The sequence below is a fragment of the Watersipora subatra genome, chromosome 2 (genome assembly GCF_963576615.1).
Source record: "Watersipora subatra chromosome 2, tzWatSuba1.1, whole genome shotgun sequence".
NCBI classification, from domain to species: Eukaryota; Metazoa; Bryozoa; class Gymnolaemata; order Cheilostomatida; family Watersiporidae; genus Watersipora; species Watersipora subatra.
The window spans coordinates 8,502,239-8,518,116 of record NC_088709.1 but is presented as its reverse complement, the minus strand read 5'-3'; the positions used below and the strand labels follow the sequence as shown (position 1 = coordinate 8,518,116).

General features: G+C 36.5%; 1 protein-coding gene across 1 annotated transcript; it reads right to left on the bottom strand.

The window, feature by feature from the left end:
• On the bottom strand, positions 1 to 15,819 carry LOC137386777 (GPI mannosyltransferase 3-like). The gene is made up of 11 exons (XM_068072920.1): positions 15,747 to 15,819; positions 14,372 to 14,648; positions 13,760 to 13,913; positions 13,488 to 13,605; positions 12,953 to 13,182; positions 12,230 to 12,382; positions 11,939 to 12,054; positions 8,417 to 8,558; positions 6,941 to 7,100; positions 5,436 to 5,746; positions 1 to 786 (listed from the first exon to the last, which is right to left on the bottom strand). Exons 2-11 carry the CDS (start codon positions 14,604 to 14,606, stop codon positions 486 to 488), a joined length of 1,920 nt encoding a protein of 639 aa, XP_067929021.1. The 5' UTR covers positions 14,607 to 14,648; positions 15,747 to 15,819; the 3' UTR covers positions 1 to 485.
• Between the last annotated feature and the right edge of the window lie 59 nt (positions 15,820 to 15,878).

The window sequence follows — 15,878 nt, the reverse complement described above, 5'->3', positions numbered from 1 at the left end:
TGTAATTTTTGATTTTATTGCTATTTTCATGACTTATGCTTTTGTCATAAAAGCAAAACAATAAAATATTAACAACAACATACACAAATTATGACATCGGCAGTTCACATCGAATGATGATTGATGGAGGTAAAGATAAAACATAAAATAATGCAGCATCATAAAAATTAAACTATTACAAATGGATAAACAGTATAATACAGTAACAATATGTAATTACAACAGAGCAATGCTGAGATCCATGAATAGAGGAGAATTAAATGAAGATGGTGACCTAGCCTCATCTGCAGTATACGCCTATAATAAGAGGACGAACTAGCCTCATCTGCAGTATACGCCTATAATAAGAGGACGAACTAGCCTCATCTGCAGTATACGCCTATAATGAGAGGACAAACTAGCTTCATCTGCAGTATACGCCTATAATGAGAGGACAAACTAGCCTCATCTGCAGTATACGCCTATAACGAGAGGACAAACTAGCCTCATCTGCAGTATACGACTATGTATTTGCTCTTCTCTTCCTCCTCAGGAAAATGTGAATAAAAATGCTTCGAACAGAGTTTATAGCTGCCCTTAGAGAGGAACTTTTCTATTTTTGGCTCTAATGAATCAAACATAGTCACATGGCTATAGACGTGCTTGTTTGGGCCTTTTACCACCTCACTTCTCAGCCATTGGATGGGGTCTTCAAAAAATCTTTGCGCTTCTGTACGATAGTTCTCTGTTGCATTCAAGTTGGGATCACATGTTAGAAATCTCATCGTGATATTTGTGTGAATGTGGCTAAAATAGAAAAGCATGAGTCAACACGGGAAGAGATCGGCTCAACAAGCCGATAATAGCGAAAGAAGAGGAGATGGATTGGCATGGTAATCCATTAGCTCTGATAGCCTAGACCATGCATGGGCAACCTTTGTTCACATGTGGGCCAGATTATGTTTTCCAAGACTGGCCACGGGTCAGGAGTCCTAATTATAGAATTGCAATATATGTATACATATATACTTATAATTTCATATAGGTATACTATGCGGATAAACATATATTAAACTACTGATTTTTTTATTCATTTGTCTAATTCTAATACTTTACATAAAAAGGGTAAGGAAACAAAAACTGTAAAGGCTAAAAATATCTATTAAAAACAATTTATGGAAACACAGTGTATTAATTTTATAATTACAAATGAGAAAAAATATTGAAGCACATAGTTTATTAACCTTGTAATTACGAATGAAAACAATTGTAATAAAACCCTATTCTAATGGGAAATTTGGGCTTGGTATTTCTTTACCAGTGCCTCAATGTTTGGTGAAATGCTGGAGGCGACTACTCTAAGGTTATTTTCAAGGTGATTATCCGTCAGCCTTGTTTTTGATTTTGCATGTTTCATTTTCGTAAACAGCTGCTCACATATGCAAGTACTCCCAAATAGTGACATTTTCGTTCTCCTGGGGAAAGCTTCTTTACATAGATTTTTATAAAATTCCAGTAACGAATAATCTCTCATTCCTCGTCTTAAGTCTTCATTTCCTTGGAGTTCAATCAATTCCATCTGCAATTCTTCGGGAGCCTCTTTAATATTGACATCAAATGGTGAAAAGAAAATACGTAGATTAGCTTGAGATTTGAAATCTACTAATGAATTCTTTGTGAATTAATACAAGCTCATCAGCATAGGAAGTACAGTCTGTTTTGCAATGATTTGCCAATGTACGAAAATGAAAAGTATTACCGCGGTTTTCCCACAGTTGAATTTTGTTTTGAAATGTCCTGATATGACTGTACAACTGATGAACAAATTGGTCATTCCCTTGCAGTTTTGAATTCAACTCGTTCAGATATGAAGTAAAGTCAACAAGAAAAGCGAGATCCCGTACCCAGCCATCATCACTTAATTCAGGGATAGACTTGCCTTTCATTTCCATAAATGTGAAAATTTCACTCCTCAGATCATAAAATCGTTTTAACATTTTTCCTTTGCTCAACCATCGCACGTCACAGTAGTAAACCAGATCTTCATGTTCTGCCTCAATATCTTCAAGGTATTATTTAAACTGGCGGTGGTTTAATGCTCGAGATTTTATAAAATTGATACTCGAAACTACTTTAGACATGACGTGCTCAAATTTGAGGGACTTGGCGCACAAATTCTTTTGGTGAATTATGCAGTGAAACACATAAAAATCTTTTGTGTCCATGTTCATAGAAGTTAACTCGAGCTTAATTTTAGAAGTTAAGCCAACTTTACTACAAACCATTGCTGGTGCACCATCTGTTGATATACCATGAAGTTTATCAAAATGGAGATTAAAATTAGCCATTAATATGTTCAGTTTTTGGAAAATATCCTCTCCAATAGTAGTGTCTTTCAGTGCTTGAAGGCCAAGCGTATCTTCTCTGATATTGAAATCGGCATCAACTCCACGTACAAAAGCTGCAAGTTGGGCTATATTTGCCACGTCAGTACTTTCATCAATAGCCGAGGAAAAATACTTAAATTTCGAAGCAAGTTTATTCAAGCCCGTTTCTATATTGGTAGCAAGTTCGTCAATACGGCTTGTTACAGTTCTACAAGACAATCTAATATTATCAATTTCTTTTTTCTACCTGGACGCAAAATATCAACTAGCCTACTGCTTGTAGACACTCTTTCACAAATTAGCCATAGGAACAATTTTTCGAATGTTTTGCGATCTTCTCTCTAACAATGTAACTAACACGAAAAACATTGTCGGCGTCATCATGTTTCTCGACGAAAATTGTCTGCTGCTCATTCAATTTTTTCATCAGTTTTTCGACTTTTTGTTTTTTACGTTCACCTTGAAAACTATCGTACACAGATGAGTGTTTGGAAATGTAGTGTCTTTTCACATGATATTCTTTCATGACAAAAACTGACTCTGAACACAATAAACACATTGGTTTTTCTTTGATTTGTGTGAAAAAATAGTCATTGATCCACCTTTCCTTGAACACTCGAGATTCGTTATCCACTTTCCTCTTTTTTGATGACGACATTTTGGGTTCGTTGCGTTCAAGAAATTTAAAAGAAAAAAAAATGTATCAGAAATATAGATTTCTTTCTTTGTGGAAAACTGGTAGATATTTCGCGCTAAATCGTCCTGACTGCTGAAAATTATTTAACAAAACATCATGTTGACGTCAGGATATGGATGCTAAAGGATGATTTTTATTTATTTACGATTATTTCTCGTGAATACAGAGGTTGATGAGACTCTCAGGGAGGGAGTTTAATTGTCATTAAGGAAAATTTTATTTTTGAGATTCTTTTTTATTTTCTAAATTTAAAAATAAAAATCATATTTATCAAAGGTCTCCGTGGGCCGGATGAAAAGCCTTTGCAGGCCAGATTTGGCTGGCAGGCCGTAAGTTGCCTATACATGGCCTAGACTATAGAAGACTTCTTAGTTCAGATTTTTTAGCTTAGTTCAGACTTCTTAGCTTAGTTCAGACTTTCCCCGAATTCGAACATAGTAAATTAAATTCAAAGAAAGATTTTATAAGAGTCGGCCAATTCCTCCTCTCTGGAAAACATGGCAGCATAGATTATTTATTTGTCTACCTATACTTGTCATTCTATTTCAGCTCAATGCTGTGTGCGTTTTAAAGGAAGACTAGCTGTAGGCCTAATACCCGGCATTGCCCGGGTAATAAAAAAGTCCTTGGACAGAACATTTGTTTTCATTCAACATATATATACAACATTTGCTATTCTAACTTTTAAACTTCATGAAATGAGAAAAGTGTTTTTGTGCAGTTCAAATGAAGTACTATAAAAAAATAAAACTAAAAGTTTTCGAACTTTTTCAAACAACTGTAACTGTTAAATTTCATAACTTAAAAGAAGTGTTTCGATGAAATAAATTGGGAAGAAAAATAAAAATAGCAAGTAATGGCTAAATATAGTCTTTTTGCAACGACTACAAAGAAAAATTATTTTGTGTACAATTCTACGATTTTAGCTCAATTCAGTGTTAGCATGTGAAAATATCATAGGCTATAATAGATGCACATAGAGTGGTATAGAAACCCATAGTAATTATCTAATGCAATCCCCTCCTGGTAAAAATCATCATAATTAAAAAATAGTAACAAAACAATATCTTAACCTTAGTAACTATAGATATCTACAATAACTATGATGCATTTTGTGGTTATGATCTACAAGATAGTATAACATTACAATGTACTATGTGGAAAGTTCTTACCTTCGAGACAGACGTGTAATATAAATGCTGAATCTAACTTAAATGAATTTAGCTCACTAGTAACAGACTTGAAGAAAGTTTTAGTATGTATTTTGGTAAACTTCAAACTAAAATTTTATCATTTATCCATATGCGAATCTATTTTTACCGGAGCTGATTACGCTGAACTGGCCATGACGAGCAACCTATATGATCAGTACACAAATCGCCAAATTTTAATCTCGAGAGAAATTATTGTTGATTTGGTGTGGCAGAAAAAAATTTGCCCCAATGAAAAAGCATCGTGTTTCCTAGAGTTGGGCAAAAAATATTCTCAACAAGGGCATCGTGACGCATAGGAGCAATGCTAAAATAATATGTCATTTAGCGTGTGCATACGCCATATGGTATATGACAATGCGTTTGATCAATACACCTTGTAAAGCTCAGTGGTAGAGCACGTGGATTTAAAACTTGCTGTTGCAATCTCTGTGAGTTAAAATCCATCACAATGCGGAATTTCAATTCCAAAACTTTAATAGCTATTATAATAGTTGAAAATATCGAAGGACAGATGACAAACTATATATATATATATAGTTGCTTGAATTTTGAAAAGGAAGCTTATTCCACAAATAACAGGAGATGGAAGTCAGCACAGCATCAAAACTGTTCAAATGATTAAAAACTCGGCAGCGCAACAGGCTGTCACAGTTAGTCATATTTCATATGTAGTTTGAGCCTAGACCAGTGCCGGCAGGACCGACTGAGCCTCCCTATGATAAGAGGCTCGGTTGCCGGTGAACCCGCTGAGCAGCCTGAAAAGAAACGAAGGAAAAGAGGTGCCTATTGTGAAGTCTGGATAAAAAAGGAGCCTGCTACAATCCTTACAACTGAGCACACACTCTTTGCATGATTGTCAATTGTTTATTGCATACGACTTCATGTATCCATATATATATATGTATATTTACACACATATATATAAATATATATATATAAATATATATATAAATATATATATATATAAATATATATATATGGTGAAATATACATATTCTGGTGATTAGAACACATGGAGTGTTAACTTGTTTGACTGTCTCGTGGAAAGTAAAGGAATGGGCAGTTTCCATTACGGGTTATCACAACTCCTATAATGAAAAATAATGACTTTGTATGAACCAAATCAATATAATGAGGCTGTGATAGGGAGGCACGAACCTGTAGTAAGGAGTTGAGTGACATGGCATCAAGAATATAATGCTCATCTTTGGTTTCTCAAGACTTTCTGCATGCAAAAATTTGACAACGTCAAGAGAGCCCCGCTGGTGGAGCACAGAGAAGTAGAGCATCATAGGCAAGTTTCCAGCAACAAGCAAAAGTAGCATGGTCTTGGGGCTAAACCAAGGACGGTGTAGGCGGGGCTTTGAAAGACGTCTTCGTACATTGGCAACTATGTCCGATTCGGAAACCGAGTCAGACAGTTCTGATACTGTCAAACCAGAATCATTGTCCGTTTTTTTAGAGTTGAGCTGCAAAAAACGGTAAGAACATTTATACACTCGAATCTGAAAAACTTCTGCTTTCTATTAGGTACTGTTGTGAAAGGAGTTGTGAGAGGAGCAGTGCGCGCACACGCGTGTACTAAGCCAGCACTTATCACTTCCATAGATTTCACACCACCCGCACTCTAATCTAGCTGTATTAAGCTTCCATTTCCGAGCCAAGCCCCCACTAGTCAACAGGTAAACTAGAGTTAATGGATGCACTGGGATTGCTATACGGCTTGAGGTATAAAGCTTGAGATATAAGGCTTGAGATATAAGACTTGAGCTATAAGGCTTGAGCTATAAGACTTGAGCTATAAGACTTGAGCTATAAGGCGTGTGCTATAAGGCTTGAGCTATAAGACTTGAGCTATAAGACTTGAGATATAAGGCTTGAGCTATAAGGCTTGAGCTATAAGACTTGAGCTATAAGACTTGAGATATAAAACTTGAGCTACAAGGGTTGAGCTGATGCTTGAGCTATAAGGCTTGAGATATAGGGGTTGAGCGATAAGGGTTGAGCTATAAGGGTTGAGCTATAAGGCTTGAGCTATAAGGCTTGAGCTATAAGACTTGAGCTATAAGGCTTGAGCTATAAGACTTGAGCTATAAGGCTTGAGATATAAAGCTTGAGCTATAAGGCGTGTGCTATAAGGCTTGAGATATAAGGCTTGAGCTATAAGACTTGAGCTATAAAACTTGAGATATAAGACTTGAGCTACAAGGGTTGAGCTATGATGCTTGAGCTATAAGACTTGAGCTATAAGGCTTGAGATATAAGGCTTGAACTATAAGGCTTGCGATATAAGGCTCGAGCTATAAGACTTGAGCTACAAGGCTTGAGCTATAAGGGTCGAGCGATAGGGTTGAGAAGAACTGCGTACTAAATAGATTGAAACAGTAATGCAGCACAGTTTGAGTCACATTTTATGACGAAGACTCGGCCTAACCAACCAGGAAATATGTGAATAAAGGAGTTAGAACTTTATTATTTGAAAAAACCTTAGAAAAAAAAATTAGAATTATTTCTTACAATAGAATTTTTTATAAGAAAATTGAATCTTTGCATTGAACAATACATCTACTCCAGAGCAATTAAAGTCTAAACTTTTTCAAACAGTAGCAAACAGCAAAAAAACGTGAGAACAAAGACAACGCCTGAGATCCTTCGAAACATACCTTTTTTAAGTGGGACCGCACTGCTTCTTCATTTACTGGATCAGAGTCATTGCTCCTTTGCGAAGACTGCTGGTGGAGAACTGTTATATAGTAACCGCAAACATGCATGGCCATAGGAACCATGGGCAGCACAAACCGAAACTCTTTGTGCGCCAGCAGACTGCAAGAGAAAAGAGACTGCAAGAGAAAAGAGGCCTGATGAGAGAATGGTAAGTCTAAGAATGATATTACTCAAGCATAGTTTCCTTAAACTTAAAGTTTCAGTTGCTAGTGATTAGCCCTCAAACATATGCATGAGCAGTGAACCATAAGCAAGCCCATAAGGAAATAGAGTAGACGCCGCTACAACGTGTACCTCATATGACGTAAATTCCAGATAACGTAAAGGATTTATGTGAAGTTTTTGCTTACTATTACGCAAAACATTCTACATAACGTAAAGTGTCAAGTAGGGCGAGTTTTCATATGCGATTTGGAAGTTATTTAATCTCGCCACAAATTCGAGAGAAAAGTGACATGCGTATAAAGCCATATCTAATTATATATACCATTTTTGTGACATTCTACATTGTTATGATAGATCGTCAGATGTGTCAACAAAACAGAGAACAGTTAGCTGGGCAATTTCTCATAATACAAAGGTGATCGATTGGTGCAGGTGTTACAGCTTCGGTCTACGGATCTAAACGTGACGAGTTGGAGTTTCGTCGAAAGTCTTCTTTCATTCTAACCTTGACCCCTGAGTACAAATAAATGGTGTACAGGAAGTACCGCGTTGTTATAGTCAAAATATTTTGTTGTTTTGCTTTTTGTAGACATATAAAATATTTGTTATTAGTTTTACTTTGCAGAATAGACATTGTTTAGACAGAAAATAGCAAATCTTTGTAAATCAATGTCAAAGATGTCCCCATCAACATATTGTAAAGATGTTCGCTCCTCATCAACGTATTGTAAAGATGTCCCCATCAACATATTGTAAAGATTACTGCAATCATGGCTGATAAAGCCTGTAAAATTGATCTGAGAGAGTTGTCGGTGCAAACCAAAAATACTGCACTTACGGGACAACCCGGATATCCAAAAATTTATAAGTTTTTCCTCTTTGCATGACCAAATGGGTGGGTTTGGAATGATCTTGGAACGGCTGAAGTAATTTACATGGATGTTACTGTGCCTATAACGTAAATTCATTTAACGTAAACGTTCCTAGAAAGGATTATTTACGTTATCGGAACACCTACTGTAGCTATGTTTGCATGTACATAACCGGGAATATCTTCAATCGAGTTGATATGAGAGCATAACTAGGAACTTCAAACAGTGAACACTACCGCAACAGAAATTCTTTGACAATTTTTTAAACCGTAAAACAAAAGGTATTTGATTATTAAAACATGGAAGGTCAATGACTGAACACACTGCCACGACAAATCACATGTATGAATTCAGTTGCTAAGCTCGAGATTGACAAACCTATATGAGAAGACAGTCCAGATTAATATGGTCTGTAAAGACCGGTTTTTGCATTTCTTCCAGCCGGCAACAAGTGGAATGCAATGAGTCGAGAGAATGAATGGAATGCCTTGTGTAACATACCAGTGCCACGGGTGTGTCCCTACAGGATAATAGTAGAACATACCAGTGCCAGAAGGGTGTTGTCCCTACAGCGTAATAGTGTAACGTAGCAGTGTGAGGAGTGTGTCAGTACGCCGTAATATTGTAACACACCAGTGCCAGGAGTGTGTCCATACAGCGAATAGTTCAACTGTAGGTTCAACTGCTAATAATAATACCTGAAAGTTAAACGGCTAGTAATAATACCTGAAGGTTTAACTGCTAGTAATAATACCTGAAGGTTAAACTGCTAGTAATAATACCTGAAGGTTAAACTGTTAGTAATAATAACTGAAGGTTAAACTGCTAGTAATAATACCTGAAGGTTAAACTGCTAGTAATAATACCTGAAGGTTAAACTGCTAGTAATAATACCTGAAGGTTTAACTGCTAGTAAAAATACCTGAAGGTTAAACTGCTAGTAATAATACCTGAAGGCTCAACTGCTAGTAATAATACCTGAAGGTTAAACTGCTAGTAAGAGTACCTGAAGGTTCAACTGCTAGTAATAATACCTGAAGGTTCAACTGCTAGTAATAATACCTGAAGGTTAAACTGCAAGTAATAATACCTGAAGGTTAAACTGCTAGTAATAATACCTGAAGGTTAAACTGCTAGTAAAAATACCTGAAGGTTAAACTGCTAGTAATAATACCTGAAGGCTCAACTGCTAGTAATAATACCTGAAGGTTAAACTGCTAGTAATAATACCTGAAGGTTAAACTGCTAGTAATAATATCTGAAGGTTTAACTGCTAGTAATAATACCTGAAGGTTAAACTGCTAGTAATAATACCTGAAGGTTAAACTGCTAGTAATAATACCTGAAGGTTAAACTGCTAGTAATAATACCTGAAGGCTCAACTGCTAGTAATAATACCTGAAGGTTAAACTGCTAGTAATAATACCTGAAGGTTCAACTGCTAGTAATAATATCTGAAGGTTTAACTGCTAGTAATAATACCTGAAGGTTAAACTGCTAGTAATAATACCTGAAGGTTAAACTGCTAGTAATAATACCTGAAGGTTAAACTGCTAGTAATAATACCTGAAGGCTCAACTGCTAGTAATAATACCTGAAGGTTAAACTGCTAGTAATAATACCTGAAGGTTAAACTGCTAGTAATAATATCTGAAGGTTTAACTGCTAGTAATAATACCTGAAGGTTAAACAGCTAGTAATAATACCTGAAGGTTTAACTGCTAGTAAAAATACCTGAAGGTTAAACTGCTAGTAATAATACCTGAAGGCTCAACTGCTAGTAATAATACCTGAAGGTTAAACTGCTAGTAATAATACCTGAAGATTCAACTGCTAGTAATAATACCTGAAGGTTTAACTGCTAGTAATAATACCTGAAGGTTAAACTGCTACTAATAATACCTGAAGGTTAAACTGCTAGTAATAATACCTGAAGGTTAAACTGCTAGTAATAATAACTGAAGGTTCAACTGCTAGTAATAATACCTGAAGGTTAAACTGCTAGTAATAATAACTGAAGGTTCAACTGCTAGTAATAATACCTGAAGGCTCAACTGCTAGTAATAATACCTGAAGGTTAAACTGCTAGTAATAATACCTGAAGGTTAAACTGCTAGTAATAATAACTGAAGGTTCAACTGCTAGTAATAATACCTGAAGGCTCAACTGCTAGTAATAATACCTGAAGGTTAAACTGCTAGTAATAATACCTGAAGGTTAAACTGCTAGTAATAATAACTGAAGGTTAAACTGCTAGTAATAATAACTGAAGGTTCAACTGCTAGTAATAATAACTGAAGGTTCAACTGCTAGTAAGAATACCTGAAGGTTCAACTGCTAGTAATAATACCTGAAGGTTAAACTGCTAGTAATAATACCTGAAGGTTAAACTGATAGTAATAATACCTGAAGGTTAGACTGTTAGTAATAATACCTGAAGGATCAACAGCTACAACTCGAACCGTGCTAAGCATGCAACTGGTAGCCTGACAGTATGCTTTGTAAAATAGTGTTGGCTGGCATTTGAAGAAAAGCCATATACGTGAAGATTCATTGAATAAGAAATGCAACAGAACAGGTGCATTTAGCCCTTTTCTATTTAGCTTCTGTTCTCACGATAGGGGGTGCACACCCACATGATACAGCTCTGGTTTGATAATAGCATGCTATGACTGCAATAGCAGTCATGGTTGGTCAATCACGTGACAGCTAGCATTTCACGCGGGACACATGTGATTACAAAATTTTTGCCAAAGAAATGTATGATTTATTCATGAAAGAAAACAAATGTTTTATTCTGCTTTTTAATAATGGCTCATCAACTTAATATCATCAGTTGAGTTTCACTTAATATCATGAAAGAGTTAATATGATTAACTCTTTTGCTAGCAAATAAATACTTGTACGAAACAACTTAAAATACAGTACAACCTTTGACATTGGACCATATGTTGTCATAACATTTGACCAAATCACCATAAAATTCTACATCATCTGATGCCATAAAATGGCCACAAATATGTTGCAGAATGAGTTAGAATACCTTTTGTCCTGCACATACAACCATGGGGGACATGCTCAACTTGTCCCCCATGGTTGTATGAGGAGAACAAAAAGTCACACGAATTACCACTACTATTATAATAGCTTGTAGCTCTAAGCTATTACCGGTATAATAATAGTGGTAATTCGCGTGACTCGGGACATGCTCAACTGTACTGCTGTTAAAAATAAATATTCACTGTCACTGCTGCTACCGACCAATAGATAATCATAAGTCCATTGATTTACAATTTGTGAAACCTACATAGCTGTAATGCGTCTGATCATCACGAAAAAGAAATAGCTACAAAAAGTGTTTTTGCAAAGCAAAACTATGCTTAACGTGAGATGCAATTATGTTTTCTACTGGCTCAAGCAAACAAGTGATTGTTTCCGTTAGATTAAACGAAGGCACAATATGCTAATTATACAACTACTCACCAATCTGAAACGTCTTGCACTAAGCATACAAAAATCGCTCCATTTTTGCAACTTTTTGCTTCGATAGGTACATAGGATAGGTACATAGGTACATTCGATAGGATCGGCTTATATGCAAATTTTTATAAATTTCATGATTTTAGGGCTCTTTTTTATGGTTCGCTCATATGCCAGATAGGCTTATATGTGGTGATATACGGTATGCCATGATACACCGTAGACATACAAGTTACTATACTAATAATTATATACGACAGACATGCCAGTTATCATACTATGTTGAACCATAGACATATGACTTATCATAGTATTATGTACCATAGACATATGACTTTTCATAGTATTATGTACCGTAGACAAATGACTTATCATAGTATTATGTACCATAGACACATGACTTATCATAGTATTATGTACCATAGATATGTGATATCTGTCGATTAATGTTAAACTGGAAAAAGTTGAGTGGCACAAGTGACCATTGACCGTAAAAGGCTTTGTCGATCCTCATTGAAATGAACCCAAACGCCAGCCTACAAGAAATGACATACAAATATGCACATGAAATACACTCTCTTTTAATACGGAGTTACAGAAAAAACGCAGATAGTAAACAACTACTACGGGTGAAAGCAACTACCCTTACGATCCAGAACTAAGATTCTTTACTAGATAAAGCGCATCAAGTAGATTAAAGGCCTACTATACCCAGTGAGGAAATAGAGAACAAAGGTGCTCCAAACTTGTTTTCTCATTGCAAAGATATGGTTAAGGCAAAGCGGAATCCATACAATGACAGCTGTTGGCCTCACCATTACCGAAATGGCAGCAATCCAGAGATATCGCCAAGTGCCACCAGATCTGCCAGTCATAGAGGCAAATGGTAAAAAAGCCATCAAGCACAATTGTACTATATACCACATCCTTAGCTCAAATAACACGGGTTTCAAATTTTCACAAGCAATTCATTGCAACGCATAGCCACAATCAGAAAAGATGCATCTACCAGTTAGTTACAAATTTGCTAACTTATAATTATTCACAAAGAACTGCTTCCGTTTCTTGCAATTTATATACAGTCCAGTAGTCAACTATGCAGTCAAAAATTCTAAACCAAGATTCTTTGTAAGGTTTCGTGAGAATTATAACACCAATTTACAGCAGCTATAAAGACTTTATGAAGTTGATAATAAGTATGATTATCAAAGGCTGGCAAAAGCAAATGGTACTGGCAAAGGTAAAGGGTAGACCGAGGAAGAAAGTGATCCTGCTGCCATCTGATACTAGGCCGCTACCTGAAAAAATAGACCCAGCCACAGCTAGCTAACAGACATCGCCAACTCGGGAAGCTACAGAAACCTTGAGACAACGACTATGAAATATATAAATATCGTAAATAAGCTAGTAATATATACAGATATGCCGACTTACCTTGCTGCTTGCTTCGTCCAAGGGTAATAGTAAAGAGCTATGACTATCAGTGCTGTCTCCATAGTATTGGTGAGGGTGCGAGAAGAGCAGTAGAAGGTAAACCAACAGAGAGAGTTGACTAACAGCGTCCACTCGCCTACCAGAGGGCCAGCCAACTTGCACGACAGTTTGAAGAGGTAGAGATCGCTAAGAGCGTAGAATGAGGCCTGTAGAAGTCTGGGTAACTTCACCTAAACACAACTGCCTTTAGTTTGCAACATTTCTTTTGCGAAATATAACTAGACAAGAAATAAATTGAATTAATAACAAAACAGAAAACAATACAGAATGTTCCAGGCAATTATAGAGGACCTGATAGAAGGTAATTAATTATTAATAAAAAGAAGTGAGGAGGCTGTACGATACAGTTAGGAAGGCTGAATTAATGATATTGGTAAAAGTACTAGAGGATACATTTGAGCAGGTTGGGTGATGCAAGTGAGAAGGTTGGAAGATACGGGTGAAATTTTTAAAAGATACAAGTACAAATACTCACAATGGTGAAGAAGGAATCCATGCCCAATAGATCAAGGGCTTTATAAAGCATAGTAAAGATAGATGGATATAGGTAGCCTCGAATCTTAGCAGTCCACTCCCAAGTAAGATACCCATGTGTGCTCACGTTATTAAGGATATAAAACAATGGTAAGAGCTAGAGGTAACATGAAAACATGCTCCAATATGGTACCACTTCAATAAAGAGTGACAGAAACTTCAGAGAGACTTCCTTCACTAAAATTGATAGTTCTACAAGAAGATTAAGGATATCCATAGGCGTGATTATGCGCCACCTCAAGAGATTGCCAATACTCGTCAGGCACATAGTACGTCTGCACCACAAGGCAACTCATCAGACGATATCCCAACATTCCCATAAATATGCTTTGTTCCTTAGAGCAGAAGCGAGACCACATTGTGTCCTCTGTTAAAATATTGAGCCATGTTACACTTTTCTAAAGATTTTAATGAGCACTTTCAAAGTTTGCATTATAATATTATAAACTAGACTAGGAATTGAGATGTTGCATAATACATCCCTGCAGAGTACATAGGCTTAAAAGAAGCTAAAAGTGATGACAGTACCAAATGAACCATTTCTAGAGCCCTAACGCTGTCTTTACCAAGACTAGCCACAAGTGTTGAGGTGCCAATCCAATGAGTCTTTTCAAAAATAATTTGCTCAAATGTTGATTCAAATGCTCTGGAAAGAAGTTGTTTATGAAACATGATGAGTTCACTACTGCATTGAATGTTAGGCTGTGAAAGACAGCAGTAAGTTGTAAGTAAAGCTTCATGAAAAAAAGAAAAACACAAGGTATACTTTCAATATATACAACTTGATATAGTTCAAAAGGAAAACGTTCTAAAGATTGTACAAACCTAAGCCATTTCCCAAAGAAGGTTTTATAGAAGTAGATTTAGAGATCCAGTAGTAAGCACCCATAATTACTTGAGCCAGCTCCCTTGCCCATGGGTCATGGTGACAATTCTGCCTTTTGCGTTTTCTTCTAGTTCTACCTACTCGCTCATTTTCGTAGTCTGAGGTACCTGACAGCGCATTCCTCTCACTTTCCTTCGCTTGCATCTGTCTGCGCATTGTTAACATGGACAGCATCGCACCAGTAAGACATGAGGCAGAACAGCTAACTAGGTAAAGCTACAAAAATAAACAAAACATTTCATATTAAACTACTTAGGTATGATATTGTGGTGGATGGCGTCCACCTGCAGCAAAGCCAAGCAAAAGCCGAGCCAAGTCAAGCCGAGCTCAGCAAAGTAGAACAGAGGTGGGGCTTACCCGCAATATAAGCATGAACATTTGAGTTGCATGTGCTTGACTATTCTTGTATTCTTATGAGCGAAGCAGAAAATATATGTATAAACTCATGCACCGAGTCTTGTACTAGTGGAGAAAAGTAATGGTGGCACAAAACCTTTACAATATTGTCCATGAGTAAAAATGGTGCCAGAAAAACCAACGTGCCTTCCCTCTGGACATGCAAAATTATTTTTTTCTCACAATGTAGCCAAGTAAATCCTACTAGGCAAAGTTAGGCAACTCCCAACTCAAGAGCAATCCCACACCGAATCGATGGTGAGTTGGTAAGCAGCCTCGAGGGTGAGCTGATAAACAGACTAGAGAAAGCCGATAAAGAGACGCAAGGGCGAGCCGTTAAACATACTTATAAGACTTGTAATAGACATTTACGAAGTGTGCACCTTGTAAATGACTATTCAAATTCGAAATAACCACAATACAGATACATCGAGTCTGCAATTTGAAGCAGCCGGATTATAGACTTAAAGAACAGGTCACCAACTTTATTACACAAGCTGGCAGCTGACAAATACCGATACAGATTGATTATCATTCCACTCGCTCCACAAGAATAAAACATTCGTGTATTTGTTGCGCCTACAATAGTGGAAACTCAGTGTCGTATTCATTGCTCACTTTTTTATTACGCTAGTGAGAAAACATCTATCAATGTAGGGGAAAAACATATATTTGGTAAGTTTCAGATTCCAGTACAATATATATACACACAACGTTCACTGTTTGCATACCATGAGTACAATCATTATACACCAATACTCGATCTTCATAAAACTGTCTAGGTTTAAAGATGACATGGCTCTAAAACTAATTGGCTAGTTATGTCCAACAATCTTTCATGTAGCATCTATACGAATAACAGTAAAATTCTACGGCACGTATTTAACATAAAAAAAGAATAAACGTCTTGCAGAGTACCTTTGGCGTAGCAACGTTAGCGGTTTAATCAATAACTCTCGTTTTAGCGGTCCGTTTAAATCGATAACTTTTTTTCAACAGGAACCAGTGTAAGCGTGTAACATGTCCGCGAAGTCTTTATTTGCGCGATGT

Excerpts from the sequence above, each read along its gene's own strand:
- LOC137386777 (XM_068072920.1), bottom strand. The coding sequence starts at position 14,606 with ATGCTGTCCATGTTAACAATGCGCAGACAGATGCAAGCGAAGGAAAGT. Across the intron at positions 13,914-14,371 it reads TTCTTTGGGAAATGGCTTAG|AGGACACAATGTGGTCTCGC; the intron begins GTTTGTACAATC and ends ATATTTTAACAG. Across the intron at positions 13,183-13,487 it reads TGGATTCCTTCTTCACCATT|GTGAAGTTACCCAGACTTCT; the intron begins GTGAGTATTTGT and ends AGTTGTGTTTAG.